At 35.4% G+C, this 27,584-nt stretch overlaps 1 protein-coding gene across 3 annotated transcripts in view; it reads left to right on the forward strand.

The window, feature by feature from the left end:
• The window catches only part of STRN (striatin), a 96,145-nt gene extending 84,530 nt beyond the window's left edge, over window positions 1-11,615 (forward strand). For all 3 annotated transcript variants that reach the window (XM_072770539.1, XM_072770538.1, XM_072770541.1), the window contains 3 exons: window positions 4,334-4,438; window positions 5,567-5,653; window positions 5,759-11,615. In XM_072770539.1, the coding sequence (XP_072626640.1) occupies window positions 4,334-4,438; window positions 5,567-5,653; window positions 5,759-5,928 (362 nt within the window). In that variant the 3' untranslated portion in view covers window positions 5,929-11,615. The remainder of the gene's footprint in view (window positions 1-4,333; window positions 4,439-5,566; window positions 5,654-5,758) is intronic.
• Window positions 11,616-27,584: the final 15,969 nt, after the last annotated feature.

Below are 27,584 nucleotides of genomic sequence, written 5' to 3' on the forward strand. Positions count from 1 at the left end.
ATGCAGGGAGCCCGACAGGGGACTCCATCCCGGGTCTCCGGGATCATGCCCTGGACTGAAGGTGGCGCTAAACCACTGAGCCACCCAGGCTGCCCTGGATCAAAACTTTAAGTTTTATCAGAATCATAACTGCCAGAGTCAACTACAAAAAATACTTGTTATTATAAAGAGTTCTGCCTTTTAAATCACAGAACACAGTTGATTTTAAGACTTTGGGCTGTTTATGCACATTTGTAACTGAACTATTTGGAATAGCAATTGAGCTATTCCAAAGAGAAGTCAAGTTTTATTTTATACCAAATGATTAGTTTTCAATTCTATTTGAAGAAAATAATATTTATTCTGAATATAAAATAAGTCTTTTTCATTTCTCAGTTTCATTTTCTAAATCAACTTAATTTTGTATTAATAATGTAATTTGACATAGCCTATTAGAACTTAATTTTTTATTAGTAATGTAATTTGACACAGCCTGATTAGAATGTAGATCAAGTTTTGCCTTTCAGAATCTCAAATATGGAGCTTCTTATTGGATACTAGAAAATCAGGAAATAATTTCTCAGATTGTGAAGAAGAGTCTTTTTGGTTTTTGGCTTTTTTAACCATTGCTTTCTATCTTTAGGCTTCATCTAGGCAGTGATAGTTTAGGTTGCAGTTGATAAAGAAAGCTGTGTACACAGGTACTGTTTTAGTCTGAGATCTAGCTTTAAAAAGAATTACTGCAGTGTGCACATGTCTCTCTGTGTGTGTATGTCTCTCTCCCTCTCCCTGTACTCCTTTTCTCTCAAAAATTTCTCTTGTGTGTGTGTGTCTGTCTCTCTCTCCCTCTACTCCTTTTCTCTCAAAAATTTCCCTCATTCCATTTTGGCTTTCTTCGTTTTCTCTTCCCAGTCCATTGTCCTTTGTTCTTTCCTGAGGTCCTGTGAGAATTGTTTGGGAAGTAGACATTAATAGAGTTTTGAACTATTTGGATGTAAAAGAGAGAGACAAAAAATATGAGATTATGGAATAGGAATAAGAGAATTTCTTTTGCCAAGAAATACAAGTTTTAGGCTCTCAGTAAATTTAAAGCCGTTTTAAATATATGACCTAAAGTTACAGGAGTAAAATACAGAAAAAAATATAAAACTAAGAAAAATGTGAGTGTTTTTGGAATTACCTCGAGATTGGTCTATTCTTTGGATGTCCTGAGTGGTAAATAATTGATTTTTAATGACTGCTATAAATTAAAAAGACGTCAAGTCTGGTGGATGAGATGGATAAACTGAGCTAGGCAATCCCATTTTATCCCTAAAGCATATGACTATAAAGTCATAGATCTTTTTGCCCTATACTGGAAACATTTTCTGAAGAAAACTGCCAAAGATGTTTTGAACAAAGGCAGCATTATTGGAGTAATTGATAATTATTTTGAGTTATAATATGTCTTGACATTTCCTAAATTATCAGTTTTATTACTTTAGAGTTGTATAAAGCAGATTTAATTTAGTCTTTTATTCCTTTCTACCATGACTACCCCTATTTATATTTGACTACATTGTTCTTTTCTGGAATTTAGCAGGTATTTTTTTTAATTAAAGTTCTGACCAAAAACATGTTTCAAGGTGAAAGTAAATTTCTTATAGAGTTTAAAAGGGTGAAGGATTTTTGTTTTGAAAATCAGAATAAACTAGCTTTCTATTCTTTAATGTCAGTGGTGATTTGACTGAAAAACTCATCATAGGTAGTTGAAGCAGGTAATTGAGTACTTTTGATCCAGTGAAAAGTAAAGCATTTCTAAGTTGTGAGCTGAATATGAATACTTGGAGGATTTAGATTCATTGTTAGAATGATGCTTGTAGGCCTTCAATTGATTTCTAGTGTTCTTTGCATTTTGCTTACTTGTCTGATATACCATTAAATGGAGACATGTCCTTAAAGGTATTATTAAATAAAAACTCTTTTACCTGCTTCCATCTTTTGATTTCTATCATAATTATTTTCTAGATCACAACACAATTCTCAGAAACCTCTTTCTCAGAATACATGGGATATTTTCCTTAAAGTATTTTTTTTTCTGTTGTTACTTTCCTGCTAGATCTTACAGAGGATATTGCTCAATGGTGTGTTATCTCCAGAGGGGGTAAAAATCTAGGCTGACTTTTGAAACTAAACTTTTTGTTTAGGACCATTTAAATTGAGTATAACTGACCCAGAGCTTACTCTACATGGTCAATGACTGTTCTTTTTTATTCTTACGTAACAGGCTGGATGGCCCCTTGCCATTAACACTGGGAAAAGACTGTCTTCAGTTTTTAAGATGTCATATTTTTAGGAACCAAAAGAAAATCCAATAGAGTACACTTAATATTACAGCTATTTTTACCAAAATTATCTATATTTTCCATTATGTGAATATAAATTCATAATAACTATTCTAAGATTTAAAAAATTGTATCTCTTTTTGGAAATAATTTTAAGTATTTGGAAAAGCTTCAAAAATAGTACAAAAACTAGCCACTAGCCACCCTTCATCCAGATTCAGTTTTTAGCATTTTGCACATTGTGACATTTGCTTTATCATTCTCTGTATATGTATATAATTTTAGATTCTGAACCACTTAAGAGACATCATAACACTGTGTAGAGCCCTAGAGCCTTTAGCGTGTAATTCCTAAGAATAAGGACATTGTCAGGACGCCTAGGTGGCTCAGCGGTTGAGGGTCTGCCTTTGGCTCAGGGCATGATCCCAGTTCGGGGATCGAGTCCTACGTCAGGTTCCCTGTGAGGGCCCTGCTTCTCCAGAATTCTGCCTATGTCTCTGCCTCTCTCTGTGTCTCTCATGAATAAATAAATAAAATCTTTAAAAAAAAAAAAAGACATTCTTTTTTTGACATAGCATATAATCAAAATCAGGAAATTTAACAGTAACAAAATGCTATTGTCTAAAATTATCATTTATATTCAAATTTGCCAGATCTCCCAATAATATGCTTTATAATAAGGTCATCCCTTCCTCTCCCTGGACCATGACATGATTATTTTAACTTTGACATATCTTTAGTGTTACCTTTATATATAGTTTTTTCCTTGAAAAAAAAAAAAAAGGGTCTTAACAAAACTTACTAATTAAAAGGGTTTTTTAATGATTGATTTCCTTTTGATGAAAGACTTTCAGAAGGGCCTGTGATAGTTTAGGTACCATTTTTGGCAGCAGTGTGATTTGCATGAGCCATCTAATATTGGTACTGACTTTGTCACATGATTTTGGGGGAGTCACAACTTTTTCTAGACCTTGGTTCATACACTGTGATAAGGACCTAAGGACATGTGGCCTGCCTGTCCCATTGTGCATATAATTGAAATTCTTTAAAGTTACTATATAGTGCACATAATAGTCAGGATGCTGTTTTAAGATTCCAAACATGATAGACTGTTAAATGATGACCATTTCTATTTTTTTTTAAGATTTTATTTATTTTAGAGGGAGAGTGTGTGCACATGTGCACACGCAAGTTTTGGGGGAGGAGTAGGAGGAGGGGGAGAGAGAAAGAATCTCGAGCAGAGTCTGCACTGAGCCTGACACAGCGCTAAATCTCACCACCCTGAGATCATGACCTGAGCCAAAATCAAGAGTTGGACACAACTGACTCAGCCACCCAGCTGCCCCGATGACCATTTCTATTACAAGAAAGAAATTGAAGAGGTCAGAAGCTCTCTTTGTCATATTTGTCTTCAGATGATAACTATGTGATAAAGAGCTCTGTATCGGGCAGCCCCGGTGGCCGAGCAGTTTAGCGCCGCCTTCAGCCTGGGGTGTGATCCTGGAGACCCGGAATCGAGTCCCACATCAGTGTCCCTGCATGGAGCCTGTTTCTCCCTCTGCCTGTGTCTCTGCCTCTCTCTCTCTCTCTCTCTGTGTCTGCCATGAATGAATAAATAAATAAAATCTTAAAAAAAAATGCTCTGTATCTAGAAAGGTGGAGATTTAAATTTGAGTATCGTCTACATGTAAGTAATGATGGAACTTTATTAAAGCAGTAGAAGTATTGCAGATGATCAGAGAATGAGATAGGTCAGTGACCCTAGGCTAAAGCCTGGGTGGCCCCCATTGATTGCAGGTGGAAAAGAAAATTCTCATTTGTGGGTACTTCTATATTTGTTAGTATGGTATTGCTCAGGCAGTTCTTTTCTAAAACATTAAAATTATAAATAGTCACAGAATAAATGAACTAAAAACAAATTAAAGTCAAATCATTTACTTTTTTAGTCTCCTAGGTGAGTATTCAGTTCCCTTGTGTGAAGAAATTAGTAGTTTTGACTAACTTTGTTGCTCTTTTTTTCTTTTTTGCAGCCAGTTCTTCCTGCCAAATAAATAGAGTCATCAGCCATCCCACTCTTCCCATCAGCATTACTGCTCATGAAGACAGGCACATCAAATTCTATGATAACAATACAGGTAAGTGTTTTGCAAAGTGATCAGTGATAAAGCAAAAACAAAAAACAAAAAAACACAAACCCCACTATAAGTACGCTGATTTGGGTGTCTCTTAGTGGCTGCATAGTCCAAGAGTAGGCATGAAAACAGATATAGACACTCCCAGCTCAATTTCTGTTTAATCTGTCCAAATCTGCTAAGAACTAGTCTTCATGGTACTATATAGAATCATCTTGGTTTATTTAATAAGTAGATACTATGTTTTGTCCCTAGAGTCAAGGTTATGAATAGGGACACAATGAAAAGGTCATTCAAATAGCAATAAAACTGATCTCTTGCTGTGAATATATTGGGGAAAAAGTAGAAACATGTTGGAAGTAGAGGCATATGATCATTCTATCATATTTTGTTTAAAATTGTTCAGTGAAAAAAAAAAAGAAAAAAAAATAAAATTGTTCAGTGTTTGCATAGCCTTAGTGTTGGAGTTGGAAACCCAAGTCATTTGGTTAACTTGATTGACTGTCTGGTTCTGATTGATTTGAATTAGGATGTGTGGGCTTTCCCATTTTTTTATTGAATTGCATTTCACCAGTTTAAAAGAAATTCCTGAAGAGCTGTGTTGATAGGAGAACACTCCATATTATCAGCCAAATTTACCTGAGTATCTACTGTTGACTTTTGCTGACTTTGCTTAGCTGTGAGTGATGAGTAATTTAATATTTTAATCCCTTCCTATATGTTATTTCCACCAAAACTGTGGCCAGATTTTCTCTGTTCCTTTATCTTTGTCTCATTCTCTTCTGTTCTCACAACCCATATAATTTACCTGTAGCTAAAGGATGCAAAGTAGCTGTTTAGTAATGTCTGAGTTAATGAACATGACTCAAAGAATATTTGTGTACAAATGACTAACTTTTATATTGTTATTTGGAAGACACAAATATAATCTGAAATTTGAGCTTTTGTTTTTCTTCATTACCATGGCTAGAGTGGGGAGGGAGACACATTGTTGAGCTGTGATGGAAAAAGCTATTAATGCAGTAAGTATTCAGAGAGGTGACTGGAGAAATCAGTGTAATGTGGTAGCTGGCATATATTTCAGGATAAGGAAAACTATTAATAAAGAGCAATAATCTCTTTTTTCCAAAGGCAAACTCATCCACTCCATGGTAGCCCACCTAGAAGCTGTTACAAGTCTAGCAGTTGATCCTAATGGCTTGTACTTGATGTCTGGCAGTAAGTACATCAACTATGGATTACTTATTTATCCTTATTATTTTCATGTTAATGTAATATTTCCTTTCAATTTCTTTTCTTTTATTTTTTTTCCTTTTGATGCAGGTCATGACTGTTCAATACGTTTATGGAACCTAGAAAGTAAGACATGTATCCAAGAGTTCACAGCTCATCGGAAAAAGTTTGAAGAATCAATTCATGATGTAGCTTTCCATCCATCCAAATGCTATATAGCCAGTGCTGGGGCTGATGCACTAGCTAAAGTCTTTGTATGACACAATGCATCATCTTCACCTTCTAGCTCTTTATAAATAATCAACTGCACAAAAGAGATACAGAAGACCAGGGCAAGAATCAACCTTTCCTGCCCTTTTGTTCTGCTGAAGGAGCACAGAGAACATTTGTTAAAGTATAGTTTTGCAATTCGTATACTGTTTTCTAAAACTAAGGTTTGTTCAGGTTGCTGCAAGCTCAGCTGAATCTGTGAGCCTGAAAACTGTTTCAAATTTTCCCCCAAATAGGAGCTTTTATTTCTGAGGTTGTTCTGATTCGCTAGGCAGGCCTGAGCGAACATAAGTTTAGCCTGTCCCTATTGAGTAAATAGGGCATGCTATAAGGGATAATTAAAAAGCTTGATGACTGGGAATGAGTGGAGGAAGAACAGAAATTTAGACCTAGTTCTCCCCTGAGAATCTTGTTAAACACATTAGGTAGTCAAAACAGTAATCTTTACCATATCTGCTGTACTAACCCCTATGTGCGTAATGACCAGGCAGTGTTAAAATGAGTTTTTAATTTAGCTCTCCTTTCATCTGTGCACATAAAGCACCTGGCAAAGCATTTTACCTATTAGGGGAAAAAAAAAAAGAAATGCAATAATATGTTAAATATATTATTATTCAGAAATACTAAACAAATATTTAGTTTGTAAGCAGATTTCTATATTGTATTACATTTTTGAAAATAGATTTGGTACCATTGTAAAGTTTAGCTGTCAAAAACAGTCACCATTATGAATAGTTGATAAGAGTCTGCTTTTACTAATGGGTTTAACTTATTCAAGTTTGAGATTCTGTTTATTTTTAAGGGCAGGCAGGGCATATCTTTATAATACTCTCTGTTAATTTTAAAATTCACTTTATTCATGTGATATTTATAGTACCAGAATGGTTATCTCCTATCGATGAAATCAGACCTTTCAGTGGTTGAAAAGTTGGAAGTTATCTGTGAGTACTCACATTGGTCAAAACCCACAAACCATGCTTCAGATGACCTCTTGCTCTTTGTCTCTCATGTTCAAATTATCTGACATCTACCAAAAACAGTTTAAAATTATTATGTTTTAACAACCCAAAGGGTTTGGTTAATGTCAGGCAGCTGTCTTTGCTGGACTAAATAAAGCAACTCTTTTGTACCCCAGAAGTCCTCCATTAATATATTCAATAAGGGGAATCTGGAAATCTGGATGGAAGAGTTTGGTGCATAACTTTGGCTAAAGAGTTCTCATTCTCTTTCCCTTCCCCTACTTCTCTTCCATTCCTTAATTGGAAAACTCAGAGTATTTTAATAGGCAATATATCAATATCATTTCTGGAGAATATTGTCATAAAGGACCAGGCTTCCCTGAGCTCACCTATCCTGTGACCTACATGTCTTGGGATTCCCATGACCCCACTCTTTGGACTGAATATATAGACATCATCCCTACAGCTGTCTCACTTGTCTTCACACTCTCTTGTTTACCCCAAATGTCAGAGACCAATGTAGAAATGAGAAATAAATTACTAATGCCCAAATTTTCAGCAAAATGTATGTATAATAGTTCCTCACCTTTAAATTCATATCCATAAAGAATTTAATCTTTTAATATAATTCCTACATTCCTCTCCCTACATATTCCATTGTCATATCAATGACACTTCTGATAACATGTATATCTACTTCTTGAAGATGTATTCTGGTGGTGATATGGATAGTAATTGACAGTTTTTCTTTAAAATATCTGCTTTTCTGCCTCTAGAGTTTTGCAGTATACAGGCAAATTTTCTTTAAAGATGTGTGCTGGATTTGCCTCATCGATATCTGTATATCGATCTGTATATGCTTTAATATTTTGACAGAGCAACCTTGCCATTTCATCTGTGCTTTGGTTAACAATGGGCTCAAGGGACTCCTTTGTATAATCAAATGAATTGACCTGGACTTGAGCTACCAGGTGAATGTTTATATTATTCCCATGCAGATACAAAATTCCACATTTTATTTGGTGCATTCCTCTTTTGGTTCTGAGTGAAAAAATGGTGTTGCTAACCTAACATTTATAGAAGGATACTGGAAAATTCAGTCAGGTGCCCTCACTTGGCGTATTTATGATGGTTTAAGCTATTGTTCTACCAGTTACTGCTTTAATTACCTCCCAAGGTCTTCAGTGCCTGCTTTACTTAATGTCACTGAAATTCGCAAAACCAAGACATTCTCTTTCCCTTCATTTTATACCTCATGGTTGAAATTTTTCTGTTAGTGAGTGGAAAATGACCATGAGATACGTAGACCATAGTGCAAATGATGGAACTGTTGAAAGTTCTTTAGCAAGCCAGTGCCATGCCATTGGAGACTATACACAGAAACAGATTCTTCTCCACTAGCACTGTATAATCCCAGCCTAGAAATGAGCCAAAGCTGTCTTCCAACCAGCCAGAAGCATAAACATGGGTCTGATTTTCCTCCCAGCCTATTGAAAATTTAACAGAAATCCGCAAAACGAACAAATTCAAGATTCAAACAGTCATTGAAATGCTTTCATAGCATTTGGTTTGTAAATATTTTGGATGAAACGTATTGGGATAGTCTGAAAATCCGCAGGAGATGTGGGTCCCTGCCTTATTTTCATATGCTATGGATACATCTCTGGGAGCTTGCAGCACCCTTCTCAAAACCCAACTGTCATATGGAGCTCATTTGCTACTCGAACCCTAGACATATATTTAACATAAGTGATATAATGACCTTCAGTATTTTTCTATTGAACAAGTTTAGCAATTTTTGCCATTAAACAGATAATTAGTTATGCAAAGTATTTAGCTTTTATAATCATTTTAGTTATGACTAAAAGGGGGGAAATTATGCTGCATCACTGATAATGAAATTTGTGAAAAATTTTTTGTTTATCTGACTCTCATTCCTTCAGTATTCTTGCTATAAATTTGTTTTGGAGATAATGATAAAGATTTATTTGAAAATGTCTAAAATGTATGTATATTTTATAAATATATATTATATATATTGTAGGAATATATATAATATATATAGACTTCATATATGTGTGTGTGTGTGTATGTGTGTATGTACGCATGCATACACACACACACACACACATATATAAACCATAGGTGCATTTTACTGTTTTGTATTTTCGTTTTTAGAGATAGTGTACACCGCAGGTAATGAGTATGATGAGTGTTGTGCTGTTTGCTTTTGCAGTATAATATATAGTTCTAAATGTTTAAATTACTGTATATACTATATTCATTATAGGCTAGCATGCTTGTTTTAAAGACTGTCATTCTAGTTTATTAAAATCTGAATGTAAGAAAACCTGGCTATTCAAATGTGAATTGAAAAATATTCCATTCTCAGTACTGAACTATTTCCATTGAACATTCAGGATTTTTAACAAAACAGATATCATCAAGAAGGCAATAGCTAGAGAATGAGAGGTGCCTTTAAAATAAAATACAAATGCAGCCTTACAGTGAGGATGAGGATTGAGTTGGGGGGGCGGGGGGCTATGCGAGAGAAATTGTGTGTGTGTGTGTGTGTGTGTGTATGTGTATGTGTAAGTGTGGGTGTGTGTTTGCCAATCTGTGACGGTCCTGATTTGTGACCATCAGTGTCTTCAGTGTATCTGCTCAACTTCTAGGATTTCAGGGGACATTTCATGCGTTGTCTTTGTGCTCTTCTGAGCACCACATGTACTTTCCAAGGATTTTGAATGTGAATTCCTAGAAATTTCAGTAGAGAGGAAAATATTCTTTCACTGTAGTTAAGTTCAGGTAAAAGGAGAAATTCGGTTCACCAAAATTATGGGATCTCATCAAATGTTGGCTAAGTAAATTAATTTTTTTAAAAATGTACTTTCTAAAGGCCCTCTTTTTTAGTACTTCATATATTTCCCTTCAAAGCATGCCATGAAATTCTTATGTGATGAAGATTCAGCTAGTAAAAATTATTTTTAGATACCTGAACTAGTTAAAAGTTAAAATACCACCTAAGAGTAGTGTTTAAATGACATCTTTCATATCTACCTCTTTGTCATTGCTGCCATTTTAACTAAAGCAAATCTTTATGACATCTGAAATGATGATTGGATGCAATTTAAAAATCTATGTTGGTGCTTTTCTCAGGCTTTGTCATTTAAGTTATATTGAACTAAGATGTCACAAATCAGATTGAAAGACTTAATAGAGTTTTGGTTTTCTTTTGAAAGAATTGCTTAAAATTTATCATTAAGGTTGATAGTGAGTGGATATAGTTAATCTGTGGTTGGTATATGTGATATTTTCAACCAAGAGCCAAACTGTTATTGAAGTTACAAAGAAAAAGAGCTCTAAGTACAGTTTTCTTCAGCTTGCTTTATTCTTTGAAAGCTATTTCAAGGCTATTAAGTACATAATCATTAATTTTATTTACTCAGAAGTTGCCTTTGTTACTATGTTATTTGTCTAGTTATTTATATAATTGTAGTACTTTACGTGTTTGACACTGGGATTCAGGTTGTACAAAAGTAGTAGCTGACAGAAATTATATGTATATTTTTGTGAAATGTATCAATTCCAGAAGTTCCTTTAAGGGGAAGGTCCAGGAAACATGTTCCTCTTTAAAAACAAAGGACAGGCCTCCATAAATGATTTGAATCATTTTTACTTTCAGCACTGAAAGTTTGATTGGCCATATCCATCATCCAGCTGGACCTCCATGTCAGTGTCAGGGACATCAGATTGACAAAGTATTTAACAGATTGCATCAGTTTTGTTTTTTGCTTTTGTTCCATTTTTGTTTCTGTTCTTAATCTTAAGAAAACAAACAAACAAAAAAAATTTAGGCCAAATAGAGATCCCTAGATTCCACTTATTTATTATAGGGGTATTCCTGAAGTGGTGCTTAGGGGTCAGAATTTTCTGGATCTTTGCTAGTCCAGCTTTAGATTTGATTTAACTGGGACCACATGCTTGTCATCCTTCTGATGCAAATTAGAAAGTTCATTTTAATTTAGATTAACTTTAATGTCTGCCTGGATTTTTAACAGGCTGTGAACCAGTGAGTGCCTTGTTAATGTAGAATGATTTTTCCCTGGTTTGTAGCTCCTTTCTGAAAATGTCTCAGAGAATGGTATTTTAGTTGACTTGTACAGATCTGCTAAATTCGGTATTATCAGCAGTCAGAAAGCCTTCGGTCTACCACATGCCCCCCTTCCTACTTTCTTCTCATTGTTTGGCTGAAGTTTGCCTCTTGTGAGAAACAAATAACAACCCCCCTCTCCACACACTTTTTTCAATACAAATTAAGAAGTATCCCTACACCCATTCCAACTATATGATCTAATATCTGTTTTTAGGAGGAACCACTTCTTTGTAATCCTGAAATCTACTGGTTACTTTATGTCTTTTCAACTTCAGTTTACTAGAGCTGACTTCAGGGCATCATCAGTTCAGATTCCTCAGTAACTTCTTTTCTCTATACCCTCAATTCCCCACCCCCCTAACTGGTGAGCCCTGGACCAGATTGTTTGATCTTCAGGTATTTTTAAATTTAGTTATAATACCAATTAATGTAAATTAATCCAAATGCTAATTTTTGTGGTGCAAGAAGTTTCTTTTGTAAATTCAGGGTATGGATAAGCTAATTATTTTTTTTTGGTGGCTCTAAGTGTATTATTTGTTTTTAAATAAAGTGTACAAATATAGATCATGTGCTATAGGTGTCTCATGAATTGAAATATTTTGGAACCTAGTGGATTTGCAGTTAAAATATTTTAATACATCTTGATTTTGTTTTGTTTTGTTTTGTTTTGTTTGGTGGGGGCGGGTATAAGAGGCATGCAGAGAAATTAAGGGATATTAGAAAAAGTAGATGTGAGTTCAAAGTAATGACCCAGTCCTAGTTATTGATTGTGAGGAAGGTAGAGAAATTTATCATTATAGAGTTTGAACCTTTAGAAAGCCAATAAAATTAAAATACCCCATAAGATTGCGTCAGTGATATTTTCAGGGACATGTATATTTTTTCAAGTGTTCAATTACATATTTTTAAAAAATTATACACATATAAATTTAATATCTTTGGGGTTTTTTGGCTACTTAACAAACTAAACATAAGCCTTCCCCTTCTTCAAATCAACATTATTTTTCAAAGGCTTTCTCTGCCCACAACTCACAATCTGTGTTCCAATCTGAAGCCATAATGTTATGTGTAATCTGAGTGTCCTTGAAACTATCTGCTGTTCCTTGATGTTTTGTATGCTGCTGTAGTAATGAGTGTTATTTTTTTTTAGCATGTACACATTTTTTAGTTGTGTCAGAGATATCCCTTTTGTCCCTTTTAATGAGAATTGAGACATTTGCTGGAATGATTTTAGAGTAATCTAGTTCAGAAGGTAGGAGAATGCTAAAATTTCATATTTTGGTGGACCCACTGGGGTACCCCAGAGTGATATTCTGACCTGCATTGGGTTTCCCAAGACCATCACCGAAGTTTTGAGGGGCCTTGGAGTTGTTCTGGAGCCTTGGGTGAGAGTGTGGCAAAGAAGGGTAGTCCCCGGGAACACCTAAGGATCTGGAAGCATCATTTAATCGAAACAGTAACCATGAAGCGTCCCTCCACTTGTTACTTCTTAGTTACACCTGTTGCTTACAATGATCAGGACACTCCAGTTTTATGGGGAAGCACAGACCTGCAGGTCTGAAAATTGGAATCCATATTTTCCGGAACACAAATTTTAATTTAGTATATTTTGTATGCTTTCAAAACCAAACAGTTCAAAATCCACCATACAGAGAATGACTCCCTTTGTTTCACTAAGATCCTACAACCTAAAGCCCTTTCTTAATCTTATCTGTTTAATTAGACTGAAGGTAATGGTGGCCTCAGTCAGACTTGAAAGATCTATTTGAGTGAACAAAATCTGCAATATCCTGTTAACAGGAACGGCCTATTTTGTAGAAAATGTTCTTGTCCTTGATGATTTAGCCATTCACCTTACATTGAAGGCTGGTCCAGATGCTAACTCCACATTGACTTTTCCTGTGTGCCTCTTTAAAGAGGTAATTAATCCAGTAATGTAAAGGAGAACCCACAGTAAAACATCTGTTAAATAGCACTTGGAGTACTAGAATTAGTATTGTTCATTTATGTGCCAAAGTTTTACATGCCCTCATAAGATCCAGTATATAGACCAGCTTTCTAATCTCCAACCTCAAACCAAAGATATTTTTGAATTACCTCATATAATAGCATCAAATTAAGGGTAATGGTAAGAGAAACCCATCATTCACAAATGAAATTTTCCAAACTGAAAAACTTTCTTTAATGAAAAAAACTACATGGAAAGCAAAAAAGATTTTTAAAAGATTTATTTACTTGAGAGCAAGAGAGAGTGGAGGAGGAGCGGAGGGAAAGGGTCTCAAGCAGACTCCCCGCTGAGCGCAGAGGATGTGGGGTTTGATCTCATGACCCTGAGATCATGACCTGAGCAGAAATCAAGTTGGATACGTAACCAACTGAGCCACCCAAGTGCCCTGGAAAGCAAAATTTTATGTTAAGTGTAAGTTGTAATAGCAAGCAGTTTGTGACTTAGACGTGTTGAAATGTTAAAGTATACTGACATCTAGCTACTTCTGATAGAAGTGGGACCAAGGCAGTAACATTTCATAAATAAACAAGGTTAATTTACCTTAAAGCAAAAGAAATATCAGAAAGTTTACTTTGGGTGAGTGTGTGGCAAAGAAGCACCACACCAAGAAGGAAAAGTCGCCAGCCCTGTAATCTGGACTCACCACTCATTGTCTTCCTTTCTCCTTTAACGGCCTACAACAATGACCTCTGAGATCTTTTGACCTACAAAAGTGAATGGTTCCAATTCTGGCTTGTCATTGGTCCCTGTTACCTAAATTAAAATTTTTTACATCAAAAGTGTCCTAGGGCCCCCTGGTAAAGTGTCAGACAACATAGTTTTTATTATATTTTAGGAAGCCATATTAATATGCGCCCAGGTATATTACACCATTTGCATGTCAGAATGAAGACATGAAAGAAATGTTCTTATGTAGCCAAGTGATTATCTCATGAAAAGATTGGAGAATCATTTTTGTAGGATGAGTTCCGTTTTGAGTGATTTTGACTATGCTCTCAAAAGCATTTAAAAATATATTTGCGTATTTTTCTAGACTTGAGCCCATATATTTCAGATGTTCTGTGGGAATAATTTCATTCAATGTGTATGAAAAAAATCATTGTTCTCACATCTTTTGACAATCATTTATGAAAAACATTCCTGATACAGTACTCAACTGCTTTGTTAGACAACTGGTAAATGTCTTTGTATTTGGACTGCCTGGAAAAGCAGTATGTTTGTACATAGTTTGCGGGTCAACATGGAGACTAGTATGATTGTTAAAATTAATAAGTGCCATATAAATAATCTTAATTAGCAATGTCCCCTTCGAGCTATCAGCCTTAGGGTTAGATTCTGCCGATTGCCATTCAGGAGTTTTGAAAGTACACACTTTCTGCTAAAATACTACTTAATTCATTTAAGTGGAAACTTTGTTTTTCAGTGAAACAGTACCTGTTCAGTTTCCTTGTAGATCTCAGGGTCAGAAGAAAGGAGAATTGAGCTTTCTCCCAGCTCTAAAACATTCAAGCTTGCTTTTATTCATTTTGGTCAGCCTTTTTAAACAACCGAGACAACTTGGGAATGCACTTCTAATGATTCCAATTAGAAAAAAATAAGCCCTGCAAGCAGATCTTTTTTCTCTTTAGGAACATCATTGCTTTCTGGAAGCAGAAATGATTTTACTTTTGAAATTGAAAGAGATCCACATAGTTTTGTGTTCTTGATGTATGCAAGGCACATACAGCTTGCCTCTGCAGATAAACCCAAACTTCATTTTGTGTGATTTTTAAAAATTATTTTGGAAGTGCAAAGACTAGCAAGGAAGATGTGTTTATTTTATATTATATATTATCTTTCAAAATCTTGTGGATTTTTTGTGGTTTAGGGAGCAGGTTGTGATGAGTTTTTTTATGAATGCCTTCATTCTACGCCATCCTCAACTCAGATTTTACATATTAAGTATTGCTCACTGTCACCTAACAAACTATAACAGTTTAGGATTATGTGTTTGCTTCAGTGTCCATGAACTCCTCATTTGTTTTTCTTACAGTCCACTTAGCCTTACCATATAAAAAGTGCTCAGTAACTGTTGGTTGAGTAATCAGCACATTTTCAAAACTCTATCCAGATCTTCAAAGACAAAAAAAAAAAAAAAAAAAAAAATCATCTCTGCCAGTCCCTAGCCAATCTCAAATGTATTTAGATCTGTGAAGTTGCTCCTAAGATTGAGGTCTGCACCCTAATTAGGGAGGAATTTGGACGTCACCTGGAAGGTGGCAACAGAATGCCAAAGACACCACCCTCTTGCTGCTGCACACTTCAGGCCTGCCTGTGTTGGAATTGAGCAGAGCACGCTGGGGGGAAATGAGATGTGTCTGAACCCGGTAATAGTGCCCTTTCTTTCCCCAACCTTCCGACCACCACCCCAGTGGCTTTTGATCCCCTGCCGGGCAGCTCCTGCAGTCCAAAACCTTAACCTGCCAGGACTGTCTTGGGTCCAGGCCAAGTCCAGCACCCTTTCCTTGTGACCCTCAGTCCTGCTCTTCCAAACTGGCTGTTTTTTTACCCAAAGAAGTATGAAGCTCCTCCCAGCAGAAGATTGTCAAGAAAGGCATTCCTCTGGGGAGCTTGCCTTAAATTTGAAGAATCTAGGACAAATCCCTCAGGACGGTTTCAGGCTGCTTTTTTGTCTAGAACAGTCGATGATAATTATCTAAATATTTATTAACTGTCCCAGGAAGAGCTCTGTGTTGTCTTGGCTTGCTGCTACCACTCTGCCAGGGCCCCGGTGGCTTGCCGCCTGGAGTTGAAGAGCTTAATCGCTTCAGAAGTAAGCTAGTCAACAAGTTAGACACAGACTATTTATATAGAACAATCAGATGACTTAAATCATTAAGTGAATTCTGTGTATAGAATGTTCAATTCTCAATGCTAAACCTGTGTATTATGTAAGAACTGTTATCTCTTTTTTAATGATCAAAACACGATTCTTTTAAGATCAGTACAGCACAAAGGAAAGAAGAGGATTTTGGCCTGGATACAGGACATTTAATGTCAGTGAAACTAGTCAAGCTAACTCTTGAGTTGGCTTCTCATCTATGAAAAGATTATAAATCTGCCTGGTCGATTGAGGTAATAGATACAAAACATAAAATGCTGGGCGGTAATAAGCATCCAACAAATAATAATTATTCCCTCCCTGAATTCAGACTTCCTGTCATGTTTTTCTGTCACACTCCTGATAACTTCTAGAATATGAGGTATTTAGGAGAAGTAAGGTCTTAAAATGAACATTAAGAGTAGCCCTAAAGAAGAAGTTATACATAAAACATTACTTTCCTCAATATTCGAGTACCTGCTATGTGCCAGGCCATCCGGGTACTGGCATTCAACAGCAGACAGACAAAATCCTTTACCTGATGTGGCTTACGATTTAGTTGGGGAAAACAACGAATAATATATAGGTTTAAAAATATAGAATATTAGAGGGAAGTGCTAAGGATAAGCAAAGGGAAAGGAAATGATGTTTCTCAGATGTAAAAAGTGAAACATGGGCAGCTGGGGTGCCTCAGCGGTTTAGCGCCGCCTTTGGCGCTTGTGATCCTGGAGTCCTGGGATCAAGTCCCACGTCGGGCTTCCTGCATAGAGCCTGCTTCTCCCTCTGCCTGTGTCTCTGCCTCTCTCTCTGTGTCTCTCATGAATAAATAAGTAAATGAATCTTTAAAAAATAAAAATAAATACATAAAAAGTGACACAATCTAAATCAATACAATTAATTAAAAGGGCAACACAAGGGGGTGCCTGGCTGGCTCAATTGGAAGAGCATGCAACTCTTGATCTTGGGGTCCTACGTTTGAGCCTCATGTTGGCCATAGAAATTACCTAAGTAATTAAAAACTTAAAGAGCAACAGAAAAGAGCATTAAATAAGTAATGAAGACACACAATAGCAGAAATCACATCCCACCACACCATTTCACTCCCACAGCCCTTGTAAGAATAACGTGATATATGTACCTCTATTCATGTGCATACAAATATGTGTACACAGGAGTTTTATCTTATTCTACATGTTCTCCATAACTTGCTTTTAAAATTCAGTGTGTATTTTGAGCAACTTACAAGTCTGTACATACATAGGTTTCTTTTACATTCCTTAAAATACACACACAATCTTATATAAATGAGTTTTTTGGTAGGTCTGTTTGCTTTAAATAAATGAGGTAATACATATCCTCTGCATCTTTTCTCATCCAATAATATGTGGTGGAAATTCCTCCACGTCTATCTTATAGCTGTTTTTTCCTTCTTTTTAATGATGAATATGATGATGATGAGGTCTTAAACTTTTTCCATAATTGTTGCGCATTTACTTTGCTACCAGATTTTCACTATTATGGTAATCGTGCCTGGGCATATATTCATGACTATGATGGTTTCACTTCTATGGAATAGATTCCTTGTAGTAGGATTGCTGGGTTGAGACAGATGCAGATTTAAAAAATTTTAATGAGTATTGACAGACTTTCCCAAAAGAGGCTGGGACAACTTATGTTTTCATCAGCAAAGGTACAGTATAAAAATACCCTTACCCACTAGCAGTAGCTGCTGTAGCTTTTTTTTAAAATAGAAAAAAAAGACTGGTAGTGTGTACAGTGATTTCTCCATATGATTTTATTTACATTTTCCTGATTCCTGTAAATCTATATGACTTTTCATATGTTCTTCAGTTATTTGGATTTCATTTATAATTCAGTTACCTTTTGCATTAGGTTTTTGTTTGATGTATAACAAGTTACTACAAATTGAGCAGCTTAGAACAATACTCATTTATTATCTCATAGTTATGTAGGTTAGAACTTCAAGCAGGCTTGACTGGTCCCTCTGTTTAGTGTCCACTAAGGCTGAAATGAAGGTGTGTGCTGGGCTAGGCTCTTAACTAAATGATCTGGAGAAGAATTCACTTCCAAGCTCATTCATGTTGTTGGCCGAATTTCAAACTTTACAATTGGAGGATGGTTGTAGGATGGAGGTCTCTTTCCTTGCTGGCTGTTAGCCAGAGGTTCTTCTCAGCTTTTAGAGGTTACTCTCTAGTCCTTGTAACACTACTCCCCTGCCATTTTCAAAGTTAGCAGAGATTCATCAGATCCTTCTCATACTTGATTCTGTGTTTTCTCTTCTAACAACCAGAGAAAACTCTACTTAAAAGGGCTCATGTGCCTAAAGTAGGCCCACCTAGATAACTTCTGTATGTTAAAGTCTATTGGTTAGTAACCTTAATTACTTCCACAAACTCCTTTGCTCTGTAAATGTAGCTTTATCATGGGAGTAACCCAGGGGCAAAGATCATGGGGGCCATCTTAGAATTCTGTCTACCACAAATATTCATATTTTTATGTTTTTACATTTATGTCCCTGTTTCTATAGTATTTGCCTTTTTATCTTTTTATTTAGTCCATAGGAGATTGTTGTATATTACATATATTAAGCCTTTCTACCATTGGTTGCAAACTGTTTTTGCAACTCTTATAAGTTATCTATTGACCACTAATATCAGTGAGTACTTTTTCCATAGAAAATCAAGCCATTTGGATTTCACTCTTAAGGTGAATTGCATATTTGCATCTTTTTATTCACATTTAAAATTTTTACTCATTTTTATTTTTCATCTGCTTCATTTTTTACTAACATTGTGCTTATATGTGCCCCTTTTTAAAAAAATTATAAGTGTTCTTTCTACATTATATGTAAACACTTCATCATATTATTTGCAAATTTTCTCCAAACTGTAATTTGTCAATTTACCTTTTTCCATTCAAAACCTTACATTATTGTTAAAAATATGGACATATAAGAATTTCAAAGTATTCTGTATTGATTAAGGTTTTCTCCCCTGGGTAGCATGTGTAGTCTTCTAGAATGGCTTAGCATTTTATTCTTGGTTTTTGTTGTTAGTGTTTTTTTACATTTGTCTTTACTCCATTTGGAATTTGTTTTTGTATAGAATGCAAGCTTTGGATCCAGCTTTACTTTCTTCCAAGTGGATTGCCATTTGCTCCGGCACTTCTTGCTAAATTATCTTTTTCCAATGAAGTGAAATACCGACTTTGTCATATATTAATTTTTCATATATAATGAGATTTCTCAATATACTATGCTGTTTCACTTACAGTACTCTTTATTATGGCAATATCATGGATTTAATTATGGTGACTTTATGTTTGTATACAGTGGCTTTATAAAATGGCCTAACAGAGCTTTGTCCCACCCCTACTCTTGGCTACTGTTCTTTTTACTACCTTTATTGGTTATTATCAGGAATTTTAAGTTTGTGATCATTTCAAACAACTAGGGATTGAAACTGCATTAAATTTAAAGATTAATTTTGAGAAATTTGACATATTGGTATTGTCTTCTAAGAACTAACAAAATTGTATCATTTTCTGTTTGCTTAGATCTTGTCTATATCATTAGTAAGATTAAGATTTGAGACTTTTCTTCACTTAAGTCCTGTGTCTTTTTTTTTTTTTTTATTAAATGTAGTCTTGTTTCTTAGTCTTTTGGTCATTATTGAGAATGGATTTTTTTCCATTTCCATTTCTAAAGGCTTATTATAAATAAAAAGCCTATTTGTGTGTGCGTGGTTACCTTGTATACAACACATTTATTAGATATACTTACCACATTTTCTCATTAATTCCAGAAGTTTTCACTACAGTATCTTGGGATTTTTAGAAATATAGTAATGACAGTCGGAAATATAATGATACTCTCACACAATCATAAACATAACTTTTTTCCAGTGTTTGAAAGATTATTTTCTTCTGAAAGAATCTTTATTGTCTAGAAACTCCATTATAGTGTTAAGTGATAATGGTGAGAGCAGGCATCTCTAGTGCTATTGATTTTAATTGAAATAGTTTGCATATTTAGCTATTTTGAATGTTTGTGTTGCTATTTGATAAATGATCTTATTTAAATAAATTCTTTACTGTTTTACCAAGAGATTTTAATAGAACTAGTTGCTGAATTTTATCAAATGCCTTTTCAGCTTTTTTTTTTTTTTTTTTTTTTGATGTGGTTTTGTGTTACTGTCCTTTAATCTGTTGGTTGGCTAGCTAGATTGTTTGTGGAGTTACTGACATTAAGCCACTCTTGTCTTCTTGGAATAAAACCTACTTGGTCATAATGTGTTACTCTTTCTTTTATAAATCAGTTTTCCAGTTGCTAATATTTTATTTAAAACTTTAGCATGCATATTCCTAAGTGAAATTGGTCTATAGGTTTCTTCAGTGGACTTTTTATTAGGTGTAAAAAATTATGCAGGCTAACAAAATGTGTGACTAATCAGAAGGCGCACTCACTCACTGCCAATGAGAATGCAAATTTATTCAGACATGTTGGAGAACCATTTTGATGAATCTATGAAGTGAACATATGAAATCTAGTAATTCTGTTTCTGGGCAAACACAATAAAATGCGCACATATGTACACCAAAAGATATGTTTTAGAATGTTTATAGCAACATTAATAGCTTCAAACCAGGAACTACCTAAAAGTCCATTTACTGTAGAATGGATAGATATACATTTTAGTATTCATACAATGGAATATTACACAGCAACGAGAATGAACAGTTTATAAGTACATGCAACATATGGATGAATCTTGGAAACACTATGTTGAGCCTAAAAAGGCAGCTATAAAAGAATACGGTATGCTTTCCATTATATAAAGTACAAAAATGGGCAAAGCTAATAATCTATGTTAACTGTTAGAAGTCAGGAGAGTGGTTATCTTCAGTGAGAGGTAGAGGAGGAGATAGTGTCTGAAAGAGAGTCTGAGGGGGACTTCTGCAGTGCTGGTAATATTTTGTTTATCTGGGTGCTTGTTTATGTTGGATTATTTAGTTCATTAAAATTCATCTAATTTACACTTATGTACACTTTTCTGTATGTATATTATACTTGAATAAAATGTTTTTAGAAAGCAATACGTGTTTCTTAGAATGAATTGGGGAACTTTTCATCTTTTCCTACACTTTGGAATTGTTTAAATAAGAGATCATTGAAATTATGTTAAAGATTAGATGAAACTTGGCTGAGAAATCTTTTGGTCCTGAGGCCTTCTTTTCTAGAGGTAGGATTTTTAATTGCTTTTCCAATATCTTTGGTTCAAAATATTCACTACTTGGATTAATTCTGATAATTTATATTTCATAGGAAATATTTCATTTCTTCTAGGTTTTCACATTTACTTTCTACAGGTCTGTGTATTTTATGTTTCTTGTCATTTCTTCTCTCTGTGGCATTATGATTTTTTATTCTTACCACCCAAGGATTATCTATGTGTGTTTCTTAATTTTCAAGAAGTTCAGGGAAAAAAAGTACTCATTTTTCACATCCAATTCCTCTTTGCAATTTGAAGAACGAGGAGCAGAAAACTAAGGTGGATCAAGAATTTGCTCAGAATCCCGTCTGAAGACTTCTGCATCAGTAACTGAGAAGATATTACTCAGATTATCCATTTCCCTTCCCTTACCTAGAAACACAGGACACCAGTTCTTTTTCCCCTCTCCTCAAGTCTTGTTGCTTTACCCAGCATCTCTTTTTTGTGTGTCACTTGGAAGAGTAGTTTGTTTCCTGATAATATATTCAGTGGACAGTTTCCACAAATTTAAACAATCTCTCTAGGTACAAACATGTAAAACAAATGGCAAAGAATAATGAGTAAAGGGTCATGGATGTTAGCCACCATGTCTGTCTTATTACCAGTGTGTTTGGTCATTAGTATTGGACTAATTTGTCTTCAATGTGCAGATGAGCACAGTGCAGCCCTGCCAATTTACCTTTTGTTTCTGTATCAGCAAGGAATAGAATTAGCTTTTACATTTGAGAAAACCCAACAGAGAATAGCCTAAAAAATATAAGTTCAGTGTAAAGGAGTTGTTAGCATTGGTTCAACTGTTCAAAATGTCAAGAAGGACCCAGGCTCTTTTTAGTCCTCTTCTGCCCTTCTTAGAGTATTGGATTTTTATCTGTTGTTTGATTTGAAGATGGCTTACACAATACCAGTCATGTTATCCAAGTTCAAGGCAAAAAGGAGGTAAAGAATGGGAAAGGTAATAGTACTAATTAGGACTTTTCTTTTTCTGGCAACAAAGGAAATCTGCCCCAGTGGCCCTCCAGCAGATATCTCCATGTATCTAACTGGCCACAACATTGCCTCTCTATGTTTAATGGATGTTGAAAAAGTGAGTATCTCACTTTTTAGCTTCTGTAGCAGGAGATGGCAGTGAGAAATTGATTTCAAATGGCTTTAGGGTTAGACAACAAATGTTGTCTTTCACAAATGCCCCATTAAACAGGAATCTCTAATTGCTCATTTCTATTTTGGATTTTCCCTCATTTTTCCTCTCTCACCCCAATTATAAAAGGTAATATATGTAATTTGTAGACACTGAGTCCTAATATCCCAACTCTTGAGAACAGTGCCTCAGATCACCTCCTCAATGAGACGTTTGCTTTCTTCATATGATATCACAATCATTTTAATCTAGTTTGTTCGTTCCCTGTTTTGGATTCACTTACTCCCTGAAGAATGATCATACAAACCCTCATAAGTAGGCTTCCTTTCACACAAATCCTGAAGAACCCTGTTGTCTTAGATATAGCTTTGAGTTTGTCCCTAAGATTGTTAAGTTTTCTATCAGTTGATGCATGAGTCTTGTATTCTTTCTATTCCAAGAGGATTGTCTTTTATACCTTAGAAGAAGTTGGTTTGTTTTCCTGAAGATGCTAAAAAAAAAAAAAAAAAAAAAAAAAAAAACACCTTAAGAAATATCATAAAAAAATAAACAGGGATCCCTTGGTGGCACAGCAGTTTAGCACCTGCCTTTGGCCCAGGGCACGATCCTGGAGACCCGGGATTGAATCCCACATCGAGCTCCCGGTGCATGGAGCCTGCTTCTCCCTCTGCCTATGTCTCTGCCTCTCTGTGTGTGTGTGTGTGACTATCATAAATAAATAAAAAAAAAATAAACATCCTTAGGCACAAATTCTTTGGGCCAACCAGTACCCAAAAACACCTAAATTTCGACCTTATGATATAAAAAGTATAGACCTCCTTTGCTGTTTAAAATGAAAGACCAAATTATGCTTTTGGCCAAGTGAAGTATCAGACCAGATTTATCTTCCCCTTTAAACAATAAAGGAGAAAAAAAAAAACAGTAGTTTTGAGACACTGAAAAACAGCCAAATGCAAGGCAATAATTCCTGAGAGAGGAAAAGAAATTGTCCATGACCCAGTGCAGGGAGGAGCAACTTAGGCAGACTCTAGAGTTCTCTATGAGTTGAAGAGAGAGAGTTGGGAGTTTGGTGAATCCAAGAGATCTAGAGTTTTCAGGACAGAATGCTACAGGAAAGCTCTGGAGATCTGAACTGGGTCTTCCCCAAGTCTTTAGGTAAGTATTGATAAGTATAAGTATATGAGAAACCTATCAGGGGCTGAGGAAAGAGTCACCTAATAGATATGCAGAACAATCCTCTGATGTTACACAGGGTTGGAAATAGTTCATGTTTCCACCAGGCACAGTGGAATATATTATAAAGTTTGAGGCATGATGTAAAGGACTCAGAAGGGCATTATTACCTCATTGCTGTATAAAAATTCAGCCCTAGGTTAAAGGTTGCTTTGGTTCTGTCTTAAAGTTTAAAAGTAAGACGTGAAAATCTCGAATACACACACACATACACACATGTACAAGAAAGTCTAGTTCTCAAAAAGGTAAATTCATAAAGTTCGGGATCCAATTATCGATATGTAAAGAAGGAGAAAACTCAACCCCAAATGAGGAGAAAATGTAATACATTGGAAATAACCCAGAATTAACACATTTTGTAGAATTAGTGAATAATGCCATTTAAATGTTTCATAATTATATTGATACACTAGAAGACAGAGAAACATCTTTAAAGCACTGGAAAGAGAAAACCCTGTCAACTTGCAATTCTATACCCAGTAAAAGTATCTTTGAAAAACAGAGGCAAAGACCCATAAGTGCCAAAAGTATTTATGCCTAACAGATACATTAAAGCAAGTCCTTCAGGCAGGAGGAAATTGATAGTAAATGGAATTGGTGCAGGATGGTAAAAAAAATTACTTCTTCCTACTTTTTACATCACTTTAAATGATAATTGACAATTTAAAGCAAGAAATAATATACAGAGGATTAGAAAACAAATGTAGAAGTGAAATATATGAGAATAATAACACAAAGGCTGGAAGAGGGTAAATAGAAGTATGATATTGGAAGTTTCTTATATATTTGTGAAGTAGTATAATATAAATTTTAGATGTGTTCCATTGACTCTAAAGCAACCACTTAAAAAAAACCCTATGATTTATTTATTTTAGGGAGAGAATGGGGTAGAGGGAGATGGAGAGAGAGTCTTAAGCAGACTCCATGCCCTGACACAGGGCTCGATCTCACTACCCTGTGGTCACAACCTGAGCCAAAACCGGGAGTCAGATGCTTAATTTTGCCACCCAATTGGCTACCCAAAAAACAATAGCTAATAAGCAAAAAAAAAAAAAAAAAAAAAAAAAAAAAGGAGACAACATAGAATAATAATAAGATATTCAATTAATTCAAAAGAAGACAGGAAAAAGGGAACAATGAACAAGTATGACAAATAGAAAACAAATACCAAGGTGCTAGATTACCACATAATCACATTAAATGTAAATGGTGTAAACGCCATAATTAAAAGGCAAGATTGACAAATTATATACAAATAATGAGATCTTGACTACATAAAATGCTGTATACAAGAAATCCACTTTAAACAAAAGATTCAAATAAGTTAAAAGCAAAAGGATAGAAAAAGATATTCCATACCAAAAGAAAGCCTCAGTGACTATATTAGCATCAGACAAAATAGATTTCATAGAAAGGGATGAAGAGGTTTATTTCATAATGACTAAGAGTTTAATCCATCAAGATAACATAACAATCCTAAAAGTGTATGCACCTAGTCAAGAGCTTCAGAATAAATGGAGTAAAAACTGATAGAATGAAAAGAGAAACAGACAAATCTACAATTATTGTTGGAGATTTCAATACTTCTCTCAATAACTGAGAGAACAGGCAGGCAGAAAGGTAATTAGGTTGGAAGATTTGGGTAACACCACCACCCCCATTAACATTTATAGAGCGTTCTACCCAACAACAGCAGAAAACACTTTTTTTCATGTGCCAAGTACATTTACCAAGATTCTGAGCCATAAAACAAGTCTCAATATATTGAAGAGGGTCCAAATCATACAAAGCATGTTCACCAGCCCCAGTAAAATTAAATTAGAAGCCAATAAAAAAAGATGTCTGGAAAATCCCCAAATATTTGGAAACTAAATAACACACTTCTTCATAACCAAAAGGTCAAAGGAAAATTAAAAAGTATTTTGCCTGGTGAGGAAGTGGGACAAGAAATCTCATTCACTATGGTGAGAATGCTCATGGTACTACTGCTACTTTGGGAGACAGGTAAGCAGTTTCTTACAACACTAGACCTGCTCTTAGCATACAATCCAGCAATAATGCTCCTTGGTATTTACCCAACTGAGTTGAAAGGTTACACTCATACAAAAACATGCATAAGGATATTATAACAGCTTTATTCATAACTGCCAAAACTTAGAAGAAATTGAGATGTCCTCTGGTAAGTGAATGGGTAAACAAACGGTGGAACATCCAGAAAATGGAATATTATTCAGCACTAAAAAGAAATGAATTGTAAAGCCACGAGAAGACATGGTGGAGACTTACATGCATATCACCAAGTGGAAGATATGATCTCAATAGTATAGCATTCTGGAAACTATGGAGATAGTAAAAAGATCAGTCATTTTCGAGGACTTGGGGGAGGAGGGATGAATAGGGGAACTCAGAATTTTAGGGCACTGAAACTATTTGTATGATACTATCATGGCCAATATATGTCCTCATACATTGGTCCAAACTCATAGAATGTACAACACCAAGAGTGGACTCTAATGTAAACTGAGCTTTGGATGCGTCCCTGTAGGCTCCTCTATTGCAATAAATATACCACCTGGCTCTGAGAACTTGACAGTGGGGAGGCTGTGTGTGTGGGGGGGGGGGGGAGGAGGAGGCAAGGAGTATATAAGAAATTTCTATACTTTTCTGCTCAATTATATTATTAGCATAAAACTCTAAAAAGTAAACTTGAGAGACGTCTGGATGGCTCAGCGGGTAAGCATCTGCCTTCAGCTCAGGGCGTGATCCTGGGGTCCTGGGATCGAGTCCCACATGGGGATTTCCGCAGGGAGCCTACTTCTCCCTCTGCCTATGTCTCTGCCTCTCTCTCTGTGTCTCTCACGAATAAATAAATAAAATATTTTAAAAAATAAAAGGTAAACTTGATTAAAAATATTTTGAAAAATATATTTGGAAAAAAAATTTTGACCTGAATGAAGATGAAAACACAACATACCAAAATTTGTGTATGCAACTGAAGAGTACTCAGAGGGAAATTTATAGCACTAAACTATATGAGAAAAGAAGAAAGTTCTCAGCTCAGTGACCTCAGCTTTCACATTAAGAAACTAGACAAAGAAGAGTAAAATAAACCCAAAGTCAGCTAAACAAAGGGAATTACAAAGATAAAAGCAGAAATCAATAAAATGTAAAGAAAAACGAAAGAGAAAGTCAATGAAAACATAAGCTGTATTTTTGAGGAGATGAATAAAATGAAGGCTGTTCTGGCAAGTGCTGCAGACAAGCTCCTGTCCACATAGGTGGAGGAACCGGAGCTTCCCACACCCATGAAAAATGACAAAAGGGCTCTCTGGGTAATGAGAAATACCCGCTACCATCCAGGTGGCTGATCTGCTTCCAGAGTCAAGAAGATCTGTGTTCTTCAGTGAGGGAAAAATAAAAGATTTCTGTTTTCATCAGGAAACTTGTTCTTACCTAGTCTTTGAGAAGTTTCTATATATACTTGCAAGCTCGAAAACAGTATTTCTTTAAGTGATTCTATATTTCTGACTTCACATTTTAGACATCCTTTGTTCATCCTCATTCTTATTCAGAATTTGTAAATTTGAACTTTCTTCATAGTTTCACTTTATTTCATTCCATGGCTTTTTAGCTTATTGGCTTTGTTTTCTTTTATAGGTAGCAAACCTTAAATAATTGCTGTTTTTCCCAAAATATTCGTGCATGATTTTATTGCATTTACTTAAATTATACTGTATTTACTTAAATGATTTTTTTTCCCCCTCTGAGATAGACTTGGGTTTAATCTGCCATTTATCTGATATGGGACCCTGGGACAAGAGAGTCTTTACTTTCCCCTCTAAAAAATGGTACCTTCACATCTATTATCCTAATTAAGTCCCTCAAAGATAGTGCCAGGCATATGGAAGCCCCTCAGGAAAGCCAGCTTCCCAGCTCTCTTTCTCCTCATCCCCACCCCATTAAACCTAAGGCAGCTGCTAACAGTGCCTGGCCTGCTGCAA

Source organism: Canis lupus, chromosome 12 (genome assembly GCF_048164855.1).
Source record: "Canis lupus baileyi chromosome 12, mCanLup2.hap1, whole genome shotgun sequence".
In the NCBI taxonomy this organism is placed as follows: Eukaryota; Metazoa; Chordata; class Mammalia; order Carnivora; family Canidae; genus Canis; species Canis lupus.